Genomic DNA, 26,182 nt, shown 5'->3' on the forward strand with positions numbered 1-26,182 from the left:
ACCTATAATATAGTCATAATTTAGGTATTTTCATATTTTAGTTTTAAACATACCTTAGAACCCAATAGAACTTTACGCAACAAGGTTTACTGAAGAATGGTAGTTTTTTTACTTTTTCTACCGGATACCTAGTTTGTTTTGGTGCAGTTCCGTCTGTCAACGATTGCCGCCGCGCCGAAATGTCAATGTCAAAGTGAAAAAAATCAAAAAACATGTCGCATTTATAGCTGTGTATTCTATTTCTTGTTTTCATTTTCGTTCTGATGTAACAAAAATGCCCTCAACGTCGAATATGTTACGGACTTGCGGCTTAATTTCTTGCCTAATTTTGTCAGTGCTCGGGGACAGCGAGGGAGCTTCAGAACCATGGATAAACTCGTTTAAAGTGGAGAATAAACAGTGTTTTGAAAATAATTGTAAATATTTGTTGAATGTGCGCGGCGGGCAGTTCCTGGGGCATTCCTCGTGGAGATTAACCCCCAACGCAGGTGCTAGGGGCGGCAGCTGTGATGTGATCTACCCTAACTACGAATTACAGGAAATTTTCACTGACCAGTGGTATACGAGAATTCAAGTGTGGGTTCCTAATGTAGACGCGAAAATATTCTTCTGCCTACACAATTCGGAGGAGAAGACCAGCCATTTCGCTGGAAAGTTTGTTCATCAAGGAGGAGACCTATTTTTGGATCCCAAAAATGATGATGTTTCCCCTCACAATGATACCCAACTGTAAGTATTTACAAATTTATTACAAATATTATTCGTAATATTGTGTAAAAATAATATTTTAAAGCTGCTGACCGAGTCACTAATTTTTTCGTAAGTTACACATTATTGCTACCCTAGTTAATTTTCTGTAAGCTTTTCTGAATATTCCTTGACTAAATTTAATTATAGGTATTTGTATTTAATTCTCATTCTACCCTACTTACTATCATGAACCACCTAGCCTTTCATAGAGTTTACATCTATTTAAAGTAAACTACCTAAGTTGAACTGTTCAATTATAAATCATTGAGGTTTCACTAAATTATTATTTAAAAGTAATGTAGAATAAGAGTTTACAAATTCTAAATATTTCCTATAAAAAAAAACTACACACGCACCAACATTATTAACATATCAGCAACTCCATGGTTCATACTTCTCCATTCATTGACTGAACGATCCTTCTAATATAAAAAATGAAAAAGGTTGTATGAATTATAGATGGATGTTTGTTACTCTTTCACTGAAATTGACTATTTTGTAAGTAGTAAGTTGACACCCTGGACATAGACAACATCTTAACCCATAATTTCCACGCGAAAACCATTTAAGCTGAGTAAACCTCACGGGAAAAGCTAGTTTCTCAGAGGAGTTTTACTGTATCATGCAATCAGCAAGGCTTAGGTTTTTTTGCATAAGTGTAAAACATAAAATAATAATCAAGTTATAAACTCCATCATCATAGTCATATCTAAAATATTTCTACATATAACATTACCAAAAGCTGCCCAACTTTATCTGAATTGTAACTAGCATTTGTATACCTTCTGCCACATCAGTAGCAACTTTAAAAGATCACTAGCATTCTGCCAGAGTTATTTGGTCTTTTGTATATATGTTACTGTAAAAGCCCGAACAACGGTAAATCCTAGGATTTACCAGTAAATCTTAGGATTTACCAACATGAGTTGGTAAATGTAAGGATTTGTGAAAATGGGTCATTTTTTTCGGGCTTTTACCATTAGAATTTGGTAAATGCTAGGTTTTACCACTGACACCTAGTAAAAGTTGGTTTTGGGAATAAAACAAAGATTAATTATTACCTATTCATTTATTTCAATCAAAAACTTAAATTATTTTCTTTCAGAATTTATATTATTTTTTATGAACCGTCATTTTAAAACCTTTAAATCAACATAATTATTTTAACAATGTGTAATAATCATATATTTTTTCATTTTGTAATTATTATCCACCTCTAAATTATTTCCTAAATAGTTAAAATTAAAACTATTAAAATGTCTTCTCAAAAACATAACAGAATCGATATTATACAGGGTGTTAACTTAATTGCGTTGGAGCGGGAAATGGTAGATACAGCTGATGATACTGAACACGATAAGACATTAAAAAACGTATTTTATTTGCTTTAAGCTGACCAACATAGAACAGTTTTATTTAGTACATTTTAAAATTTCATAGTCACCCTATTCAGGTTTAGGTACGTTTGACAGAATGACCATGAACTTGAAAGCCAAGATCAAGGCCAAACAATTCAAAGCCAAGGTCAATAAAAAAGTATGCGTGCATCTGCACCACACTCGTGGAGCCACATCGTCAAGGTACCTACCGAGATTTTGGGTACTCAAAGTACCCAATCCATTGTAGACATTTCATTTTACTCCATAAGTATCACTTTATTGATACACAATTATCTTTTATGAATACAGAACATTTTCATTTTATGCTTCATAACATAGGTCACACGTATTCACAGCACAGCACAACATAAAACGGAATGAGGAACAAGGCTTGGTAATCAAAAGATAGAATTGTAGGTACCTTTTCCCTTTTAGGTAATAATTGTAAAAAATGATTGTAAACAAGTAAACAACAATGACTGACTGACAGACTAGATCCACAGAGAAAGTAATGACTATCATAAATACTCGATGGTTATGATACGCGAGATTGTTATTATTCTACTGGTATTTAAAGTGAGGCCATACTTATTATGAGGATTTCCGTACTATTCGTCATCAAAGACGTCTCAATCGCAAGTACACAACACAAATCGAGGGTTCTACCTTTTTTGGCATAAGATTTTTTTGCCTAATCTCGTATTGCATAGTAACGTTTGGTCAAAGTCTCGTTACGCCGAAAATCGTATGGCATAAATCTCGTTTAGTAAAAAGTTATTTCGCATAACATTGTTTAGCCTAATAATGGTATGGCCAAATCTTGAATAGCCTAATAATGCTATGGCATAGGTTTATACAAAGTAATAATATTTGTTTGGCTTTAACTTTGACAGAGCGTCTCCCTACATAGCGCAAACTGGTGCCTTGTATTGTTTCCGCTGTTTGGAAAACGCTCCGCTCCGCTTCGCTGCGCTCCGCTTTGGTTTTGATGAACATGTGCACCTAACACGCTCCTCCTCGCTTTGCTCGTCGTCGCACCTATTTTTAGGTTTCGATCTCATGGGGTTTGTATAATAATTATATTGGTCGTTAACTTTCGATTTTTTGATCATACAATATCGTGATTTTCGGGATGTAGAAGAAAAATACCACAATTTGTACATTTACTACATACTTAATATATTATTTCTTAAGATAACATTAGGAGAAACAAGATTATACATAGGTATAGACGAACATAAATTTGAGCAAACGAAACTTAGGTGTTTAAAGATTGTGCCTAAAGAGTTTTAGACGAAACGAGCCTTATGCCACATAAGTCTTGGCAAAGTGATGGTTCGGTCAAAAAAGTTTAGACCATACGAGTTATGCGAAATGAGTTTTGGTCAATAAAGATTATGCCAGATGAGCGGAACCCGGGCTTTTATCTTTAGTTGCATACAGACCGGCCAAACGAACGCCAACGAACGGGTTTTGTTGACCTTCGTTGCTCAATCTGCCCCTGTATTATGTGATAAATGTCCATCGGTGGGCGTTCGTTGGGCGTTCGTTGGGCCGGTCTGTACGCATCTTTAGGTAATAAAAGAAAAATAAAACGTTATTCTGAGTAAAAAGGTTTAATTATTGTTCTGAGCTCCTAGAAAGTCATAAATTGTATTCTGTACGATCTATGAAACTTTATGCACATCAGCTGTTTAATTGTTGATTAGTATGTCATTAATCACCATGAATAATTTCAATTTTATTTAATAATTGTTATTACCTACTGTGTAATTAATTACAATCATAGTTACATCAAATAAATTATGAAAAGTGAAGTTGATAACAAATTTACACTGTGTGTTCTTTTGCAATCGAATGTCTCATTGGTTATGTGTTTGTGTAGGGTGACCATGTTTTTGATTAAGGTAAAACTTTCCACTTTACTTTAGACTTTAAACATAAATATTCGAGATTCTGATGTTTTTTTTCTTAGAAACGTGCTTGGTTAGACTAATACTAACCCCCATTTCCCGCTCAAACGCATTCTAGTTAACACCCTGTATATTATACAGGGTGTTGCAAAATTGGTATACCAAGCCGAAACCTACATGTGCAGCATGGTATATGTAAGCCCGAAACTGAAATCAGAATTTGGAAATTCGCGAAAAAAAAAAATTTTTTCCCATAGTAAAAGTCACTTGACAAACAAAGTTTGTATGAAAAATTTTTTTTTTTTTTTGCGAATTTTGAGATTCTGATTTCAGTTTCGGGCTTAGATATACCATGCTGCACATGTAGGTTTCGGCTTAGTACCTATATCCTTTTTGCAACACCTTGTATATATTTTGTTAATTATTGGCATTTATTAGTAGGTACAGAAATATACTTGTTGAAAACAAATTAGCTTGTAACTTAACAAATAAATTTTTTTTTCTTAAGTTCGGTTAGTTATAAGTTATCATCATCATCACGACTCATTACGTCCCCACTGCTGGGGCACGGGTCTCCTTCCAATGAAGGAAGGGTTTCGATCTAGTCCACCACGCTGGCCTAGTGCGCGTTGGTGGACCCCAACACAAGCAAGCTTGTGCTGAGCGAGTTGTCGGGTAAGTGGGCAACCCGACTGTCATACGTTTTAACGACTGCTGCCGAAGCAGCAACCGGGACCCACGGCTTAACGTGCCGTCCGAAGCACGAAAGCATCCAGAAAAGAACCACTTGAAATCGGTCACCCATCCAATGGCTGACCATGCTGGTTGTTGCTAAACCTCAGTGATCAGTTACGATCACTGAAGCCTGCTCGACTACGGACGCTTTGTTCGACTACGGAGGTTATAAGTTATAACCTGGCTTTTTCAACATTTACCGTGCCTTAATGTAAATCCTAAGATTTACCAAGTGAATAGTGGTAAAAGTGCGAATCGCAAAATCTTTCGGGCTTTTACCATTAAGAGTTGGTAAATCTTAGGTTTTACGCGTAAATCTTAGGATTTACCGTTGTTCGGGCTTTTACAGTAACATATATATGACATATTAAGTGCTTTTGATCTTAAAAACAGTTTCATCAGATCAATTTTAATTTTTAATATTATGGATCCTGGTTAGTCACATAGAAGGCTGTTCAGCTGATGTCTAAAAAAATAAATAACCCTTCCATCCAAAGGTTGTCTGGTAGAGATTGCTATAAGCAATAAGGCCACCTTTTTGTACTGTATTTTTTCTGTTTTGGAGTTGAAAATAAAGAGAATTGTTTATTGAAATGTTACCCAAGATGTGTGTGATAAGCATGTGATGTGATGTGATGACAGGCAGACATACATTAAATCAAGGGTGTGCACCCTCTGAAAGTCCCTCAAAGGTCCTGAGGGTCTGGAGATGGAATAATGTCTTTATTGCGTCCTCAAAGATAGAAAGATATTGCAATGGAGTGTCTTAGCAGTTTCAGGCCATCGAATTTTCGGCGCGTATGTATACGTTTGTTTTAAAATGCGTGCTTAGGTGAGGCCCCATTTGTACATTGTGTTGCGTCGCGTCGTCCCAAAGAAACGATCCAAAAAATACCTATATGGCAGCAGTCTAACACGTATGTAGCGACATTACCTACGCGCTTCAAAAAACGGGGCTCGAATGACTAATGGGTATGAATTAGGCGTGTAAGTTTAGGTACCAAAAAACGCATTATATAATACCCAATTTATTTCTCTATCTATAATATATAGGTACATTTAAAAACAGGCTCTTTTCCACAAGTGCGAAAACCATGCGTAATCCACTATCGATCTACATTATTTTGTACTCGTAAATGGCAGGGAACGTTTATTCTGACCCAGTCATGCGTTGACCCCATTTACCATAGACTTTCCATCGCATATTGAGGGCAGCTACATGGCTATAACCTATTTTTGTAATAGTGTTTGCGAAAAACCACTCCAATCGAATGGAAAGCTTGTTTGTAGGTAGAATGTGCTGTGTTTAATAGCACTTCAGGTTACGTTATGTAGTTATATGTACTCGTACATTAGTTACTACTATACCGATCTTTGTTACCGTCAAGGGATTCAGTTTAGTACCTATGCTTCTAAATTGTTTGTAATCTTGTTAATTACCAATAGTCTATTAGTAGTTGGTAGTCCCGAAGAGGGGTAGGTAGTTCATTTTTGGTTTTCGTCGAATGATTCATGAATAATTTTACTACGAATACACTAACTAGGCATGTTTATGATATGCCTAAGTTTGACGTGGTGTAAGCTAGGCACTACTTCTAGTCTGTCTAGGGTGTGTCTACCTACCTACCCTACCACAGGCCGGATATTGCTGTGTTGCATTCATCACGCGATATTGGCACGTGAGCTTGCATTGGTAAGCCTCCCTCATAGGATCATTGCACTGTGTGCATGAAACTCCATCCACTGTGTTATGGATAGCTGAAGTTATTCAGGAACAGAAGCTGTAGTTCATCACCTAAGTTTTCGGGGATCTCAGGTCACTATAAATATGTCACGTAGATTTCTAAACAAGTGGCTGTACATTATGCGACAGGTATTTTGGGCAATTCACGATTGGCGAATAATCTGAGAGGATGATAAACACTCCTTGTGTTTGTCACAGACTCGCTGAAATAGTTTGCAGTTTGAATTAGTAGTCAATCGTTGCACCATTCAGCTCGCATATTCCACTCTTTTAGGCAAGCATATGATGATTGTAATATTTGCTTAAATTGGATAAAAGTTACGCGTTACTAAGAGGAGCCTTCAGTAGAATCGTGATCACTGGTTTAGCATTGCGTTAGGTTAGTCAACAGAATATAATATCTTAATAATAGCTTAGCATCAAACTGTTTTCCTGAGGTTTTATAATCTAATAGGTGTACTTTTTGTTATGTAAGTAATCCATTTAGCAGGATACTAATAAAATAGGTGACTAGCGAAACTTCTGAATATTCATATGACATGATCATATAGCTAAAATGACAGTAGGTGGGGTATATGCCAAATAACCTACAAGTTTGGAGTGGAGACCACGAAGCGTGGGACACCCACCAGCCTGCTGGACCGACGACCTTAGACAGGTGGCTGAGGATAAATTATTGTGGCGCTACATAGAAGAGGTCTATGTCCAGTAGTAGATGATTACGGACTGATGATGATCACAATGATGTTTCCATAACTTCATAGGTATACAAAAAGACGCACACGTAAACTTATAACACGCCTATTTTCACTGAATGGCTAAATTGTCGTGGGTATGATGGAAAGTCTAAAAGCCACATTAAAATTAGCCGTAAATAACTGCACTTTGGCTTACGTCCAGGTTTTCAAATACGAAATTCTGGATTTAACCAGATTCTTTACTTTGTTACATTATACATCATTAAATTAATATAACTATTTCATTACACATGGTAATGTGGTACGGTAACGGAGCGGGGGTAGCTCAGTCGGGTAAGCGCCCGCTTCTCACGCGAAGAGATGCGGGTTCGAATCCCGGCGCTGACATGTACCAAAGACCATCGCTCTTACGGTGAAGGAAAACATCGTGAGGAAATCTGCATATCTAGATTTAGCTCATCTAGATATGTGAACCCACCAACCCGCAGTAGACCAGCGTGGTGGGAAATGGTCCGAGCTTAGGAAGGCAGTTTAGACCTTGAGTATATGCACAAAGGTTCCACTCGAGAGAGCCAGATGCAGGTACTTACACCCCCACAGATAATATAATAGAATATGGTAACAGATAACTGCCTGCTCTAGTAAAGCTTATGACGATATTAGACATGTTGGTTTGTTGGTAGCGGCTGGATGAGGACGGCCGAAAACTGGCTACAGCCAGTAGTAGACTACATCTGTTGGCTGATGATCATAACTGTGCTACAGATCATAGTCCAGCTAGCTCTGGTATTTGTCACCGACAAGCTAAGAAGACCTATGATGTAGTAGCGCAAAAATGATGAACGACTCTATTTTACAGCTAGCAGTGAGTGAGCACCTTAATTTTCCAATCTGTACAGAAACCATAAAAGATAGATTGTAAAGGAACCTTGGGACGCGATGTACTTATCCATAAAAATATCTATAAAATCTTCATAGCCACTTTTTGGCATCATTTTCAATATTTTATTTTATTTTATTTTATTTTATTTTATTTATTAGCGAAACAAACAGCAATGTACAAGGGAAAATTATCACAGAATAACTTACAACTATAAATTGCCAATTATATGCTTCGACTATACACCAAAAATATTAGCTTAAATTAGTATAGTTTAAAAATTCAAGATTAGAATCAATCAATCAATATCGTATTTTTATTGAAATTTATTTATTTAAGTTCCTATAATAAGTATATAGTCTGTTTCACACATGCCTTGTGACGCATTTATAACCAAGTGTTGGACGCACCAGGTAAAGGCGATACGTCATTCGAAAAATCTTTCGTGCATAGGATAAAATTATTAGAATTAAATAACTTAAATCACCTACATAACGAGCTGACTAGGCCACCAATCCACCCCACATTCTGTGGCGAAGTTATTTGTGAACTTGTCTATTATTACACATTATCCGGATGCGTCGCGCGCTCTCTTGGCAACGCTCTTACGCACAGACGCGAGTCTTGAATGGTGCAGCGTAAATAAACAACGTACCGTGATGTAACTTGTAGGCATTTGACCATCTGAAGTATTATGTATGTAGGATATATGTTGGTACAGTATTAGAACTGTTTTTTGTACTATAAAAAATTACACGTCTATTTTTTACTTCCTTTTACTTTTCGAAGAATAGGTGTAAGCTGAAAAGGGAAACTGAGGGATTCCCCTATACATTATTCGTACTTAAAAAACGTTTTTCCTAACTGAGATGCATGAATGAGCTTCTACAAGGGACGTCTCAACTGTACTTTATTTATACATATACATATATACATATCCGGTACAACTTGTGCAGTCAGCAACAGTAGGCAGTTCATCGGACTGGCTAATCATTTCACCACGGTCTAAATCCAAGTCCAACTTTAGTATAATTAATCAACGACTCGCTAACAAAAAGAAGGCGACGATTGTCGATGTCTTATAATAATTAAACAATTTCTTCCAGATCCACCAGCGAAAGGAACTACCAAGACAACGAAATACAGCCGACAGCGTCAGATAAGTCAAACCTGGAACAGATGAACTCCAACTGGACAGATCTGTCCCACGACACCGACGTAAATTACCAACCGAACCAGCCAAGGCTGACTAGAGAAGAAGCAAAGTACATAGAAGTCCTACGCAACAACAAATACGTCCCGTTGTACCAAAACCCAAAAAACCCCCACGAAAAGGACTCAAAGCAGCCCAGAAAGCTCAAAAGGGAGATTATTACCGCGAATAAGACTTTGGAACACGAAGACAGCAACACTGTTGAAGCAGAAGCCAAAAGCAAACGAGAAATAGTAAAAGCGGGTTTAGAAATGACAACCCCAACCGTAGCCCCCACAACAGAAATCCACAAGCGGCAAGTGACAGACTACGACGACATAGTGGTCAGAGCTGAGCGAATACCCGTCAGGATCGAGGGTATACGAGTGGAGGAGTCTTCGAAACCCCCAGATATTATAGAGGGGGGTATCCCCAGTGTGTTGTCTGGGTCGGGGTTGAGTCTAAGGGTGTTTGGGGAGGGGATAACGGCTGGGACGGTGATCGCGTTCACGTATGATGCGTTAGACTACGGGTTGCCGTGCAAGTTTTTGGTGAAGGGGGAGTATATGGTGAGTTTTGGGGATTGTTTTTTTAAGTGAGGGTAGAGGAAGAGGGGTGTTTTGTAGGTTTTTAATAACGTGACTAAAGGGCGAAATAAAAAATCGACAATAAGTACAAATTGCTTCATATTTTTAATGATAAATCAAGGCAAAGAAAACCCTGTATTAAGTTTCCGTTATTATAGAATTACAAACATATTAACCCACAAATAGACTGTTGTCCTGTCAATCATATTTATATCACCCCTCTTTTCTATCTAGTACACGTCTTATTACATTATAATTATTATGCATATTATAATAATAACATCATCCTCTTTCACAGATAAAACCAGACTCCCTCACATCCAAATCGGCCATCTTCGAAATAACCGCGCCAACCTCCCAAACAGACATGAAACTCTACATCTGCGCCAAAAACCTGCGCGCCGGGGTCAGTGACCCCTTCTCCGACGAAGACAAATATTACCATCAAGGCATCGAACCTTGGACCATCCTAGCCACCCACAATAAGCTACTACCCCTCTGGGCCACGCTAACACTAATCTTAGTCTGTCTGATGTTCTCAGCCTTATTTTCCGGGCTGAATCTTGGATTGATGTCTTTAGATCGGACAGAACTGAAGATTATTTCCAACACAGGCACAGAACAGGAGCGTAAATACGCCAGGGCTATTATGCCAGTTAGGGATCACGGGAACTATCTGCTCTGCAGTATTTTGTTAGGAAATGTGGCGGTTAATTCCACATTCACTATTTTACTGGATGATTTGACGTCTGGTCTGTTCGCGGTGATTTTCTCGACGCTTTCCATTGTGCTGTTGGGCGAGATCACGCCGCAAGCGATCTGTTCCAGGCATGGTTTGATGGTTGGCGCTAAGAGTATTATTGTTACTAAGGTTAGTTTTATTTGAATGATTATTTAATTCATAGTAAATAATTAAAGAAGAGAAAAGATAAAGAAACGTTTATTTAACACATAGACAGCATATTGACAAATAATGGTTTCACTATTTAGTTACCTATTTGTGATAATTTATACTATTTACAGTGGTTGGTCATTCTGACTGCATACCCGCCCAGCAGTCAGTGTATTGTCCCGGGTTCGATTCCTGGGATAAATATTTATTTATTAATACACACACGACAGAGTATAGTCCAAACCTAAAAAAGAATAAACATTATAAGTATGCAGGCGGACTTATTGCCATAAAACTATTTGTATTGATAATTTTTTGTTGGCAGCGATTTTTGCGTTGTCTAATATCACTTTATATCACCAACCTCCCAAACGTGAATATTACTTCAAAACCCTCCACTCTTGCACACCTATGCCCGACAACCCCCTTTTTTACTCATCCAAACAAACTAACCTCCAATCCCCCTCCCCAGGCGGTGATGGCAGTCACAGCCCCCCTCGCCTTCCCCGTGTCCAAGATCCTAGACTACCTCCTCGGGGAGGAGATAGGCTCCGTGTACAACCGGGAGAGGCTGAAGGAGCTGGTCAAGGTAATGGTATGGTGTCCTTCTTGTGTCCTATTGGAGTAGCTGGTGGCTGGCGGCTTTGGGTAATGGCTTCTTTTTTGGTTTATTTTATACAAAAGTCTAGTAGGTCAAACTGACTAAGTTGAGATTGTAAGTTTTCAACGCTGAGAGGATTTTGAAATATTTAAAAATCTCCTTTGTATGCATGTGTTTTGATAAAAATATAAACTATGTTTTATGTCTACATACACACACAACATAATGAACATAGAGGCCAGTGATGATACTATTTGTAGAAATATTTGTTACACTTTAATTATTTTAATAGATTTAACAGAACTTAACTTTGTATTAACAATAAAATAATGAAGTTTTTTTATAATTTTACGCTGTAATGCACAAAGCTTATAATGCATGTTGTGGTTTTGGTTTTTTAAACTATGTTTACTTAAATAAGTATTACTAATGCATGACTGTGATTAACTCTTAAAGAAACGCTGATTAAAGTTATACATAATAAACATAGCTTTTTTATAAATCTCGATTCAACTACAAGTTCAGAGAATATTTTTATCGTAAATTAACTTTGTACAGCTGTATACATAAACTGTTTACATAAATTTAATGCATGATACTCGTAAATTCGATTTTTAGATAACTCAACATTTAATTTATTATACTACAAACTAAGCGAAGTTAAAACCGGAAATAAATTAAAAGAAATAAATAAAACACTTTTTGTACATTCACTGTTACTTGTAGTACCAATAGAAAACACAAAGGTAAATACATAAAAAATAATTACATAATTGGGCCTTTAACTTCGCTTAGTACAGTTTGGGTCAAACAAACCTGACCACTGTCAATTTTCTTTGCCCCTTTACTTACACCCAAAAGCCCCCTGACGTGTCCCCCCCACAGGTGACCACCGACGTCAATGACCTCGACAAGGACGAGGTCAACATCATATCGGGAGCCCTCGAGCTGAGGAAGAAAACCGTGGACCAGGTGATGACCAAACTGGAGGATGTGTTCATGCTGCCGATTGATAGCGTGCTGGACTTTGAGACTATGAGCGAGATTGTCAAGTCTGGTGAGTTTTGTTTTTGACTATTAGATGTAGAAAGAGCCCTTATGGCCTGAAATGTGTTTTTTCATAACAACTACAAGATTAAGGATTAAGCTTACTTTTAAGCGTTAGAAGACGCCTGTGCCAAAAGACTCTACTCTTCCTATAGATATGATGACAGTACATTATAAATATAACAAAAAATAATCAAATGAAGTTCTTATCTCAATATAAAATTATTGTCTGCCCCGGTAATCGAACCAGTTGCCATCCGTGTTTTCCTTCCCGGTCAGGATACATTTTGAATCCTCAAACTCTTATATCTATTATGTACCAGTTTACAGTTTCGCTTACCTCTATTGCCCAGACCATGCATTAATAAGATAAGTAAGTAAACTGATCCCAAACACACCCTCTGACCAAACGTATAACCTCCGCAGGGTTCTCCCGTATTCCCGTCTACGAGAACACGCGCGCCAACATCATCACCGTGCTCTTCATCAAGGTGAGAAAGTAACTAGAAAGATAAATAGTTTATTGCCACAAAGCAGAACGTGTTTTTATAGTCTTCACATTGAATCAAAAGCGTCGGAAGCATTTTAAGCTAGTTACGAGCCGCTGGACTACAACAGCATTGAATTAAATAAAAAGGATATCACCATCACTACATAGTATAAAAAAGTAGCTTATAGCGTCTGTCTGTATTCTATTCTATTCTTTGTGGGGGTGTAAGGACCTGCACCTGGCTCTCTCGAGTGGAACCTTTGTGCATATCCCGAAGGTCTAAACTGCCTTCCTAAGCTTGGACCATTTCCCACCACGCTGGTCCACTGCGGGTTGGTGGGTTCACATATCTAGATGTGCTAAATCTAGATATGCAGGTTTCCTCACGATGTTTTCCTTCACCGTAAGAGCGATGGTATACATTGTACTTAAGTTAAAATAACTCATTGGTACATGTCAGCGCCGGGATTCGAACCCGCATCTCTTGCGTGAGAAGCGGGCGCTTACCCGACTGAGCTACCATCGCTCCAAATCTGTCCAAATCCGTCTGTCTGTAATAACAACAATGTATTTTTAGAATGAATTAACAGGAAGGTTTAGTACTTTTTGTCCCCAAAATTCCCATCGGAAAACATTTATAGTCACAGATCGCCAAAACAAACTCACTCACAATTATTTTTTTCCTTGTTTACTCTCAGGACCTAGCGTTCGTGGACCCGGACGACAACACGCCGCTGCGCACGCTGTGCCAGTACTACCAGAACCCCTGCAACTTCGTGTTCCACCACGTGACGTTGGACATCATGTTCAAGCACTTTAAGGATGGTTTGTGGACGATTTTTACTGTTTATAGTGACTTTATGGCACGATTTACAGGTTTCTGCGCTGTTTTAGTAACTTTTGGACAGTTTTAGTACCTTTTCGACTGTTTTAGTAAGTTTTGTACGCGTTTGATTACATAGCGACGATTTTACTGACTCCTACGCTCTTTCACCGACTCCATCATCTCAAAACGTCGTAGTCTGACATAGTCACCTCCTGCCACCCTCCGTGAGTAGATCTCTGTGTCCTCCCAAAGCCCCCCAGACGGGTGGTGAGTAGGTCTCTGTCCCCCCCTCCCCCCCGCTCCCCCCGCACTGGCGACTCACGCCGCTGCGCACGCTGTGCCAGTACTACCAGAACCCCTGCAACTTCGTGTTCCACCACGTGACGTTGGATATCATGTTCAAGCACTTTAAGGACGGTTAGTGGAAGATTTTTGCCATATTTATACTGATTTTGTCGCTGTTTTACTGACTTCTGCGCTTTTTAGTAACATTTCGACTGTTTTTAGTAACTTTTAGAATGTTTTAGTACCTTTTCGACTGTTTTAGAAACTTTTAGTCTGTTTTAGTAACTTTTAGTCTGTTTTAGTTACTTTTGGACTGTTTTGGTAACATTCGGACTGTTTCAATAACTTATAGACGGTTTTACTCACTCCTGCGCTCTTTCACCGACTCCGTCATCTCAAAGCGTCATAGTCTGACATACTCATCTCCTGCCACCCTTCGTGTGTTGGTTTCTTTATCCTCCCAAAGCCCCCGCGCCCCGGACGGGTGGTGAGTAGGTCTCTGTCCCCCCCCCCCCTCCCCCCGCACTGACGACAACACGCCGCTGCGCACGCTGTGCCAGTACTACCAGAATCCCTGCAACTTCGTGTTCCACCACGTCACCTTGGATATCATGTTCAAGCACTTTAAGGACGGTTTGTGCAGTTTACTGTAACTTAACTACTGTTTTACGGAGTTAACGACTGTGTTACTGACTTCTGAACAGTCTTAGTAACTTTCGGACTATTTTCATAACTTTCGGACTGTTTTAGTAACTTCCGGACTGTTTTACTAACTTTTGGACTGTTTTAGTAAAATTCTGACTGTTTTATAGTAACTTGTAGACGGTTTTACTGACACCTACGCTGTTTCACCGACTCCAAAATCTCAAAACGTCATAGTCTGACACATCCATCTCCTGCCACCCTCCGTGTGTTGGTGTCTGTATCCTCCCAAAGCCCCCGCGCCCCGGACGGGTGGTGAGTAGCTCTCTGTCCCCTCCCCCCGCACCCCCGGAGCCCCAGAGCCCCCGCGGCCCGCTCTGGTGACAACACGCCGCTGCGCACGCTGTGCCAGTACTACCAGAACCCCTGCAACTTCGTGTTCCACCATGTGACGTTAGATATCATGTTCAAGCACTTTAAGGACGGTTTGTGAACGATTTTTACTGTTTATAGTGACTTATGGCACGATTTACAGGTTTCTGCGCTTTTTTAGTAACTTTTTGTCCAAGTTTTTTTGGTTGCTTGCTAATGAAGGGTAGAATCGAGGCCCCATTGGGGCAGTGCGTCGCGGCGCTGCGTCGTTTTTCATATATTTTTCAGGGACATATCATGAAAAACATGAAAAGCTGCATTGTACCGCAGTAATGACACCTCCCCCTAACAATCGTCGTACTTCTAGCGTGTCACTATCATGAATACCAACTAAAAACGAATCATCATACTGAAACATACATAATTACCTATTTGTTCTGAACCCCACATAATTACACCTATTTGTACTGAACCATACATAATTACAACTTTTTCTACTAAACCCCACATAATTACACCTATTTGTACTGAACCCCACACAATTTCACCTATTTGTACTGAACCCCACATAATTACACGTATTTGTACTGAACCATACATAATTACAACTTTTTCTACTAAACCCCACATAATTACACCTATTTGTACTGAACCCCACACAATTTCACCTATTTGTACTGAACTCCACATAATTACACCTATTTGTACTGAACCATACATAATTACAACTTTTTCTACTAAACCCCACATAATTACACCTATTTGTACTGAACCGCACACAATTTCACCTATTTGTACTGAACTCCACATAATTACACCTATTTGTACTGAACCATACATAATTACAACTTTTTCTACTAAACCCCACATAATTACACCTATTTGTACTGAACCCCACACAATTTCACCTATTTGTACTGAACTCCACATAATTACACCTATTTGTACTGAACCCCACACAATTTCACCTATTTGTACTGAACTCCACATAATTACACCTATTTGTACTGAACCATACATAATTACAACTTTTTCTACTAAACCCCACATAATTACACCTATTTGTACTGAACCCCACACAATTTCACCTATTTGTACTGAACTCCACATAATTACACCTATTTGTACTGAAACCTACATAATAACTCCTTTTCCCCGCAGGTCACAAGGGCCACATGGCGTTCGTGCACCGCATCAACAACGAAGGCGATGGAGACCCCTTCTACGAGACCATCGGGCTCATCACACTCGAGGACGTCATTGAGGAGATGATACAGGCGGAGATTATTGATGAGACTGATGTGTTCAGTGAGTAAATATTGAGTAAATCGGATATCCGAAACCTATTTCTTGTTTGATATTGACAGATAACGGATAGTAGCCGGATATCCCGGATATTTATTTATAGATAGTTAATTCCCTATAGATAGAGAATACATGGATAGTTCTGCTTATCTATAGATAGATATTCGGATATGTCATAATTCAGAATCCAGCTAAATGCATTGCTCTGTGTTCAATGTATCTGTGTAATTATGTACATGTAAGTAATAATAGCTGAACAGGGTGTCCACTTTCTGGAAAGTCAGGGATAGTCAGGGAAAAGTCAGGGAAGCTCAAGGTGGTCATGGAAAGTCAGGGAAATTGATGGGCCACCTGGAAAGTCAGGGAAAAATGACTAGTAAAGCATATATTTTTTCTAAATTGTAGTTCTTTCCTTTACTAATTATTATTTTTCTTCTATTTTATACGTAAATTACGTAAGTCATAAAATAAAATCTCGTAAGCCAGATTCCAGACACAGTTCATAGTTTGTTCAATAGTAAAATTATGTTCCCTTTGTTAAATCTCATTCAAAAGAGTGTGACTCAGCTTGCCTTTCTGAACAACTTTTGTTTTAAGAGTTCGTGATGAAAAATAAGTCCTCACATAAAGTATTGGTGCAGGTGCAGACGCGCTGTATCGGCGCTCATTTCACTCATCAATTCTCATAATTTGCTGCGGGAGCGCTTGCAGAAGCGTTTCCTCCACGCGGCACCTAATGATTTTTTTAAAGCGTCGCGCCCATACCGAAATGTTTCATTTTGGTCTTGTGTTTAACCGACTTCAAAAAAAGGAGGAGGTTCTCAATTCGTCGGGATCTTTTTTTTATGTATGTTCACCGATTACTCCGCCGTTTATGAACCGATTTTGAAAATTCTTTTTTTGTTGTATTGGGTTGAGCTCCCAGGTGGTCCCATTTTTTTCAGTATTTCATCTCGCCCCCAAGGGTGGGTAAAGGGGTAAAAACAGGGTATGAATTTCCATTTTGGGCACATATTAACCGATTCTAATAAAATTAAGAACGTAAATATAGTTCTTATAACAAAAAAATATGATGGTGACCTTAAGCTGATCTGATGATGGAAACGGAAGGCAGTCAGGGGAACTCCTCAACGGTATATAGCAACTATTTCGTGTTTAGGCTTGAATGATTCGTATTGATTAGTAGGACTTTTTGTATCATTTGCACCTTACTTTTGATTGAAAATTATTGCAAATAAACTAAAAACTATAAAATAAAATAATAATTCAAAAAATTAAAAAACCGACGTCAAAAAACCACTAAAATGTAAGAAATAATTTAAGGTTTACACAAATTGTACTCGTATGTGTAAACCTTAAATTATTTCTTACATTTTAGTGGTTTTTTGAAGTCGGTTTTCTATTTTTTTTAATTATTATATTTAAATTAATTACGGTATTTACAAAGCTTTACACGCTTTACTTATGTTATTTCGATTTTGAAGGTCCTAAGATTACTATACAAGGTGCTAGGACAAGTTTTATACACAAATTAAAAAGTTTATTTTATCTTTCATTTAAACAAGTATATATGAGTAGGCGTATTTCTTCAAAGCACTCTGTACTAATCCTACCGTCAATAAGTGTGCTTAAATAAAATTAACTAGGTCTAACGAACGTCTTTTGCAATAATATCCTGTTAATTCCCGCTTGGGTTTCCAAACTATAAATGACTTTTTTCAAAAGTAAAATGACATTTTGAAAATTAAAAAAATATACTTAATACCTCTTTTTCAATTTTGCAAATACAAAAAAGATTTACATGTTATGGCAAAATAAAAGTATTTAAACTTTGTTGTACAAAAAAATGAAGTAGGTACTTATTTATTATTGCTTTCTATACATAATGTTGCAATAGTGATAGATGTACGGTGGCCTACAGGCGGAGTTTTTAAAATAGCAATCCCTGATGATGAAGGGACCAGCTACATCTGTTATAAATCCGGGGACGTGTTGTGTGTGATGTGTGTAGCAGTGGTGTTTATGTGGATGTGCTTGAGCAGCATTTGAGCTTGAGATCGCTATTTTAAAAACTCCGCCTGTATACTTTTAAGCGCAGGCCACCGTACATAGCCGAAATAGGGTGACACAGGGATCACTCGAAACAACTTTTGTTTTACGTGTTTTTGAAATTCGCGTTTTTTTCTCATATAACTTCACCTGTCTAGCAAAGTTTGTGTGGAAAATCTTTTTTTTTTAAATTTAATGTTGTTCAAAATGCCTGATCACTCTCGTCTCTTTCGGCTTAGTATACACTTTTTACAGCTTTTTTTAATAAGTCTCGCAAATGAACGGAAAACAAGCTTTTGTTTATTTTGATCTCTGGTCAGGGAAAATTTCTGAAATGGTCAGGGAAAGTCAGGGAAAAGTCAGGGAAATTTTTGGAGGATTCTGAGTGGACACCCTGCTGAATATCTGTGTTTTGATATGGATCTACATTTACTATGACTGAAATATTGTGTCGCTAAATCGCTAGTTACTATATCTATCTATGTAATTATGTATGTGAGTAAGAGATAGTTCTACGAGACGATAGGACTCATCACACTCGAGGACGTTATAGAGGAGATGATACAGGCGGAGATTATTGATGAAACTGATGTGTTTAGTAAGTATCCGATTACTAATAGTAGCCGGATATCCGGTATTTGGTCGTTTCTTTGTATGTGACAGATGGATATTTCTGTATTTTCTGTGTCACTGTAGCTAAATATGATGGTAGCCAATTGTTCAGTGTCTGGCCAAATCGCTATCCATTCGTTTCATTACTCTATACATATCTATCTATGTAATTATGTATGTGAGTAAGAGATAGTTTTACAACAACGAGGGCGACGGGGACCCCTTCTACGAGACGATAGGGCTCATCACACTCGAGGACGTTATTGAGGAGATGATACAGGCGGAGATTATTGATGAGACTGATGTGTTCAGTAAGTAACCTGTGTTATTATTGTAAAAGGATATGGAATACCATGAACCACCACTATGGTCCACCAACACGCACTAGGCCAGCGTGGTGGACTAGGCCTAAAACCCTTCCTTCATTGGAAGGAGACCCGTGCCCCAGCAGTGGGAACGTGATGGGTCGTGATGATGATATCGAATAATATCCGAATATCCGCTATTCAGGTGTGTTTTGTTCAGCGATTTATTGATAGGGATCTACATTTTCTATGACTGCATTGTGGCGGTTAGATATTATGTCGCTAAATCGTGGCCAATGATGATGATGATGAAATCGCTATAAACTGCTGTCTACTATGTAATTATGTATGTGAGTAAGAGATGGTTCTACAACAACGAGGGCGACGGGGACCCCTTCTACGAGACCATCGGGCTCATCACACTCGAGGACGTTATTGAGGAGATGATACAGGCCGAGATCATTGATGAGACTGATGTGTTTAGTGAGTGATCCTTAAAATTGATATCGATATCTGTCTGTATCTGCTTCAGAAGTCGGTCGGTGTGTGTTTTATTCTAGAGGTATATTATGCAGGTATCTTCTGATAATTATATCAACATATAACCCCTCAATCCCCCACAGTGGACAACCGCACCAAACGCCGGCGCAACAAGCCGATGAACAAGCTGCAGGACTTCACCGCCTTCGCGGAGAGGCACGAGACGCAGCGCATCCACATCTCACCCCAGCTGACCTTAGCTACGTTCCAGTTCCTCAGCACCAGTGAGTTGCCTACCCGTGGAGGGATAATTGGGGTTTTTGCCTACCCGACTAGAGATAGAGCTATATTTGGGCTGGGGATTGTAGTTTTCTTTGCCTACCCGTGGAGGGATGTCAAGCATAAATGTTGTTTTTGCCTACCCGACTAGGGATTGAGCTATATTGAACCTAGTGATAGCGGTTGGCTTGGCTTACCCGAATAGAGATAACCGTTGTGTTTGCCTACCCGACTAGGGATTTTGGATGTAAGCTCACAGTCGGTCCGTAGTCTTCCCTACCATGTTAGAGACGTAGTAGTCTATGTAGTAAATGCCTACCCATATCTATGTAAGTAGTACAATGAACAAGCTGCAGGACTTCACCGCCTTCGCGGAGAGGCACGAGACGCAGCGCATCCACATCTCACCCCAGCTGACGTTAGCCACCTTCCAGTTCCTCAGCACCAGTGAGTTGCCTACCCGTGTGGGGATAACCCCGTGTAGGGGTGACTAGAGTAAACGTTGTTTTTGCCTACCCGATTAGGGATAGAGCTATATTGGTTTACGGTTTACGGTTTAAGACATTTATTTCTCAAAAAGAATAACAAATTCACTTATATGAGAAACAACATATTTTCTAAGTACTAAATCTATATTAACAGCATGCGTAATTATGGATAAGCACATTATATAAATGAAGGGTAGTCCTAAAATAAGTAACATAAACAGATTTTAACAAAGAAATGTTTGCTTAGGTTGTGTTTACATTGATGGCGATTATGGCGAATACAAATGAAAAATATTACAGTGCGTTATATAAAATTTGTGCTATTTAAAATATAAATTCATATTATAAATAGGGTATAATATTATATGTATGTATGAATTTACACTTAAAATAATATGTAAGTATGTAAATAGTTTTTTTTTTTTTTCTTAACATGGTCTTATGTAGTATTAATAGAAATCTGACGTAGTATTAATATAAAATACCTATATATCCAGAATAGGCTGGTATAAATCTTATTTTATTTATTTATTAAGTAACGAAAAGTCCTTTAAAATGTGCAATTTTAGTAGTTTCTTAAAAATTGTTAGTGTTTTTGCTTCTTTTATATCTTTAGGTAATTTATTGTACATACGAGCTCCTTCGGCTATTATGCTACTCGTGCCGTAATTGGTTCTGTGGCGTTGTATGTAAATATTATTAGCTTGTCGGGTTGCGCGTGTTTGCAGTTGCATTTTTTTAGTGAAACATATTTGAGTGTGAATGTCTTTTGTAAGGATTTTTCGAATAATTACACAGGTATTATATTTATAAGTTTGAGCAATGTTAAAAATTTTAGTTTCTTTGTATATTTTAGCTGATTCTGTTAAATAGTCGTAACCAAATAATATTTTTACAAGCTTGTTTTGTCCAGTTTGCAGAGAACGTAAATTAGTTTTTGCAGCAGATCCCCAAACTTCAATGAGATATTCAATGTGTGGTTTTACAAGTGAGTTGTAGATCATGTAGCGGACTGGCGTTGGAAGACAGCAGGAAATGCCACGTAATGCTCCTGTTAGGGATGTAAGTTTGGCTTTTATTTTCTTTAAGTGGGGTTTCCAGGTGAGACGATTATCAAGAATCAGGCCTAGATACTTTTCCTCATTGCTACTTTCAATGGTTTCATTGTTTATTGTAAGAGGATTATGCTCATTAATAGTTTTGTTTTTGGCTGCAAATATCATATATTTGGTTTTTGATGTATTAATTGTTAAAAGGTTATCTTGAAACCACTGATTTAACTTGTTGAGATCAGATTGGGCTATTTCTACTATGGACTCAATGTCACTACCAAAATAGAAAAGACATGTATCATCCGCGTAAAGTGTGATGTCACCACTGAGCCCAATATCTTTTATACTATTGATGTAGATAAGGAATAGGAGTGGCCCTAAGATAGAACCTTGCGGAACACCATAGGTCACCTGTTTTAATTCACTTTGACAATTTTGAATTTTAACTACTTGGTGTCGATTAGTCAGGTAGGACTCAAGAATTTTTAAAGCACGGTCTGTGATACCTATATTCCTTAGCTTCATCAAAAGCAAATCATGGCTAACGGTGTCGAAAGCTTTCCTCAAATCGATAAATATACCCAAAGCAATGTTTTTTTTATCAATATTTAGTTTTATCGTCGTTACTAAGTCTGTTGCAGCAGAGAGAGTATTAGATTTAGGACGAAAACCATACTGTCTTTGGAAAAGAAAGTCAATAGATATTAAATGTTGTTCTAATCTGTTATAAATTATGCTTTCAAATATTTTTGATGCAGTCGGTAATACTGATACAGGCCGATAATCTTCAGGATCTGTTACTTTACCAGATTTGTTGATTGGATCTACTCTAGCAAGTTTTAGGGAGTCCGGGAAGACTCCATCCAAAAGACACAAATTTATGCTTCTACACAATGGCTCAGCTATGAGATCCTTTACACATTTTATTACCTTTGGTCCTATTCCATCGATTCCAGAGCTTGTGTTTGGTTTAAGTTTATCTATTAATTTTGATATTTCGTCACTGCTTGTGGGATTAAAGAGTGTAGTTACGATATTTGCTTCCACAGTATCAAAAACAGGAACAGAATTACATGGCATTTTTGATAAAATATCATTGGCCAAAACAGAACCTATGTTTGCAAAAAACGAGTTAAAATGCTCACATATTTCCTTAACATCTGTGATAACCCCTGCAGCAGTAACAAGTCTGGTGGGATTAAGATTTGATTTATTTTTATTATTCGAGAGTGAGTTTATAAGATGCCACATTTTTCTAGGACTTTTCGTGCATTTTTTGAAAGATTCATAGTAGTACTTGTTTTTAGCAGATTGTATATTATTAGATACTAAGTTTCTTTTTTTTACAAAATCTTCTTTCAGTGTTTGATCATCCGGATTTGCCTTCATATTTTGCCAGACTACGTTTCTTTCATTTATTCCTTTAATGAGTTCCTTATTAATCCATTCGGTTTTAGGTGGGTTTTGTACCTTGTTTTTGATTATTTTACTACCAACCAATGCTTCTGTTATAATGTTTTCAATTGTTTTATAGTCGGAACAACCTAGTTCGGATTTCTGATCTTTAATATGTGTATATAGTTTATGGTAATCAATGGCTTCATATTGGACTCTTTGCAATGGTACAGGTTTGTAGTTATGAACTTCCAGATAAATCTGTTTGTGATCTGATAGGGACGAGTCAATTATAGTCATATGAAATTTATGCTCTTTGAGATCTGTGCTGATGTGATCGAGAATAGTTTTGGTCGTCGAAGTTTCTCGTGTACAATATTCCTGGCTTATTTTATTCAGTATTTTGAAACCATTTTCTTTAACAACTTTCTTGTAGTCTTTCACAGGTTTACCATCTGTCAGTAGATCCAAGTTATAATCTCCAAGAACGATGACTCTTCGCCATTTTGACAGAAAATATGCATATGTTTCTAGAAAGTCCGTGTCATTAGTTCTTTCTGGTTTGTACACAGCTCCAATGTTAAGTGAGAACTTATCAATATAGATCCAGATATAGTGGTTGTCATTTTCGGATTTTTGTTCTAGGAAATGGTGTTTAAGATTGTTATGAACGTAGATGGACACTCCACCTCCAGTTGTTGTTGTTCTAAAGTTATAGTAATGTGTATAATTGGGGATATTTAGTCGTTTAGCCTCTTCGTCGCTTTTTATCCAAGTTTCCGTAACAGCTATAACATGAATTTTTGGTAATTCTTCAATAACACATCTAAGTTCATCAATTTTTCCTGGCTTTGCTAAACTGCGTGCATTTAGGTATATAAATTTTAATGATTTTTTGTTAGATGTTATATTTGTATAGGTTTTAGCGATTTCGTAGGTTATACCTTTGGAAGTGTCTGTGACGCAACTTGGTGGGAGTTTTTTGGCTGTATTTTTACAATTTTAGGAACACCCCTAGTGTATTTGATAGTCAAATCATTTTCACCACTTTGGGTCCGTTTTTGTAATTCTTCACGTAAGTTTTTCACAAATTTTTGTTGATATGGTGACTGATCCGAATAAATTTTAACTGCATCAACTTTAGATCTATTTTTTAATATTTCTTTGGCAGTAGTTGCAGAGTCAAAACATACTTTGATTGGACGGGTCTTTCCTGCATCAATTTTTCCCAGTCGTATAATTTTTAATGGTTTAGGTGCCAGACACCCGGAGAAAATTACTGATATAATTTTGGATATCTCTCCTTTGTCGTGTTCTTGTCTTTCTGAGGAAATTGTTGATAAAGACTCTGGGATTCCAGCTATCACTATGTTTTTGTCTCTAATAGATCGTTCCTCCATTTCCGCTAATATATCAGCCTGAAGAGTTGCGCATTGTGTTTCAGAAACTGGTTGCAAATTCGAAACTGATTTTAATTGTTGCAGGTCATTTTGTATGTTACTAATCGTTTCATCAGTCGTAGTTTTTGATGATTTTAGTGCCGCAATTTCCGTTTTCAACATATTGTTTTCCATAGCAAGGGAGTCCGTTGTAGATTTTATATCAGCGAGTTGACTGTTGATTGAGGAGATATTTTGAATTATTGTTTGCATATTTTGGTTCTGAGAGGTAGTGAAAGACTTAAGCACTTCCATAATTTCACCTTTGAATTGATCAAATTGGTGCATATAATCGTCCTCGGGAGTCTTTCTCTTCCGAAAAGTAATTGATTGGTGGTCATCTATGCTGGATAAATCAGGTTGCGACTGCGATCCATTACCATCTCGTATAGTGATTTTTGGCGTCTTTGTAGGTGAGCGCATAACGTTATTCATGATCTTATTGTTAGGTATTGCTTGATTATGTTATTCAAAAATATGTGCTCAAAGAAATGTGGTTCAAAAAAAGAAAATCGCTCCGCTTATCGCTCCGCTTAGTTCATATGGTCGCCTCCGATAAGACGGCAAGCACGGTCAACGGGAGTGAGCGAGATGGTTAGATGTATGCAAGTATGTTACCTGCGAGCCGGTCAATCACTCGGGGAGATCGCGAAATTTGCACTTGTTGACTTGAAGTTATGGATTAGAATGAATTGTACTCATTTACACATTTAAATAATAAAAAGTAAAAACTTTAGGACACGTCCGTGCTCGGCGCGCACTGCTGTTGCTTTTTTTGGTCATAGGGATAACAGTTGTCTTTTGACTACCCGATTAGGTATAGCTGTTGTATTTGCCTACCGGCTAGAGATTTTGGTAGAAGCATTTGGATGTAAGCTCGCAGTAGGTCCCTATAGCCTACAATGTTAAGGACACTATGTAAATTCTATGGAAGTATTTATTGGCTATATACATTAACATCCATAGTAATTGCCTACCCCGCTCGAATATTTATCTCACCTACCAAGTAATCTCATACAAATATCATTTATAAGCTCAATAATCATTATTAACTTTTATATTATATTTTAAATTGACAAATGCACACTATTAACCATCCTTTGCCTACCCTCCCAGGTGTGGACGCGTTCCGGCCCGAGCTGGTGTCGGAGACGGTGCTGCGGCGGCTGCTGCAGCAGGACGTGGTGCGCCAGGTCAAGGTCAAGGCCAAGAGCAAGAGTGATGCTGCCATGCTGGTGTACCAGCAGGGGAAGGCGGTCAGTACAATTCAACTTAGATTTACAGGGTGTACACTGTAAAAGGATTTGACTGCACAGGAACACAGGTTAAGCGGGACTGGTTTATTGACACATAGTACCCTACATATCAATACATCACATAGTTAGGGGAATAGTCAGGGAAGCTCCAGGTGGTCAAGGAAAGTCAGTGAAATCGATTTGCCATCTGGAAAGTCCGGAAAAGACTTGATATTTTTAAGTGTGATTTAAAAATTGCACGTTTTTTCTTCCCATACTTATACTACACATTGTAAAATATAAATACTCATCAGTTATTCTTAATAGTTTTCAAGTATAGTGCCACAATCTTATCTGTTCCGGTGGTCAAAATGTGTACTAACGAGACGTCATTGTCAAACGTCCTTTCATACTCTGTGCGTTATTTGAGTTGTCAATTTCTGCGAAGAGGCTGACGCTACGTTATTTAATTTGTTTTGTGATTTTCTGGGTGTAATAATGCCAAAAGCG

General features: G+C 37.9%; 1 protein-coding gene across 1 annotated transcript in view; it reads left to right on the top strand.

Annotated features, from left to right (window-relative positions):
• Nucleotides 1–154: 154 nt before the first annotated feature.
• The window catches only part of LOC105391131 (unextended protein), a 32,657-nt gene continuing 6,629 nt past the window's right edge, over nucleotides 155–26,182 (top strand). Inside the window, exons 1-10 of the mRNA XM_048629920.1 lie at nucleotides 155–729; nucleotides 9,206–9,860; nucleotides 10,177–10,749; nucleotides 11,243–11,359; nucleotides 12,257–12,428; nucleotides 12,845–12,909; nucleotides 13,607–13,733; nucleotides 16,195–16,341; nucleotides 19,928–20,068; nucleotides 25,554–25,693. Coding sequence (XP_048485877.1) covers nucleotides 275–729; nucleotides 9,206–9,860; nucleotides 10,177–10,749; nucleotides 11,243–11,359; nucleotides 12,257–12,428; nucleotides 12,845–12,909; nucleotides 13,607–13,733; nucleotides 16,195–16,341; nucleotides 19,928–20,068; nucleotides 25,554–25,693 — 2,592 coding nt within the window. The 5' untranslated portion in view covers nucleotides 155–274. The remainder of the gene's footprint in view (nucleotides 730–9,205; nucleotides 9,861–10,176; nucleotides 10,750–11,242; nucleotides 11,360–12,256; nucleotides 12,429–12,844; nucleotides 12,910–13,606; nucleotides 13,734–16,194; nucleotides 16,342–19,927; nucleotides 20,069–25,553; nucleotides 25,694–26,182) is intronic.

Source organism: Plutella xylostella, chromosome 24 (assembly GCF_932276165.1).
Source record: "Plutella xylostella chromosome 24, ilPluXylo3.1, whole genome shotgun sequence".
In the NCBI taxonomy this organism is placed as follows: Eukaryota; Metazoa; Arthropoda; class Insecta; order Lepidoptera; family Plutellidae; genus Plutella; species Plutella xylostella.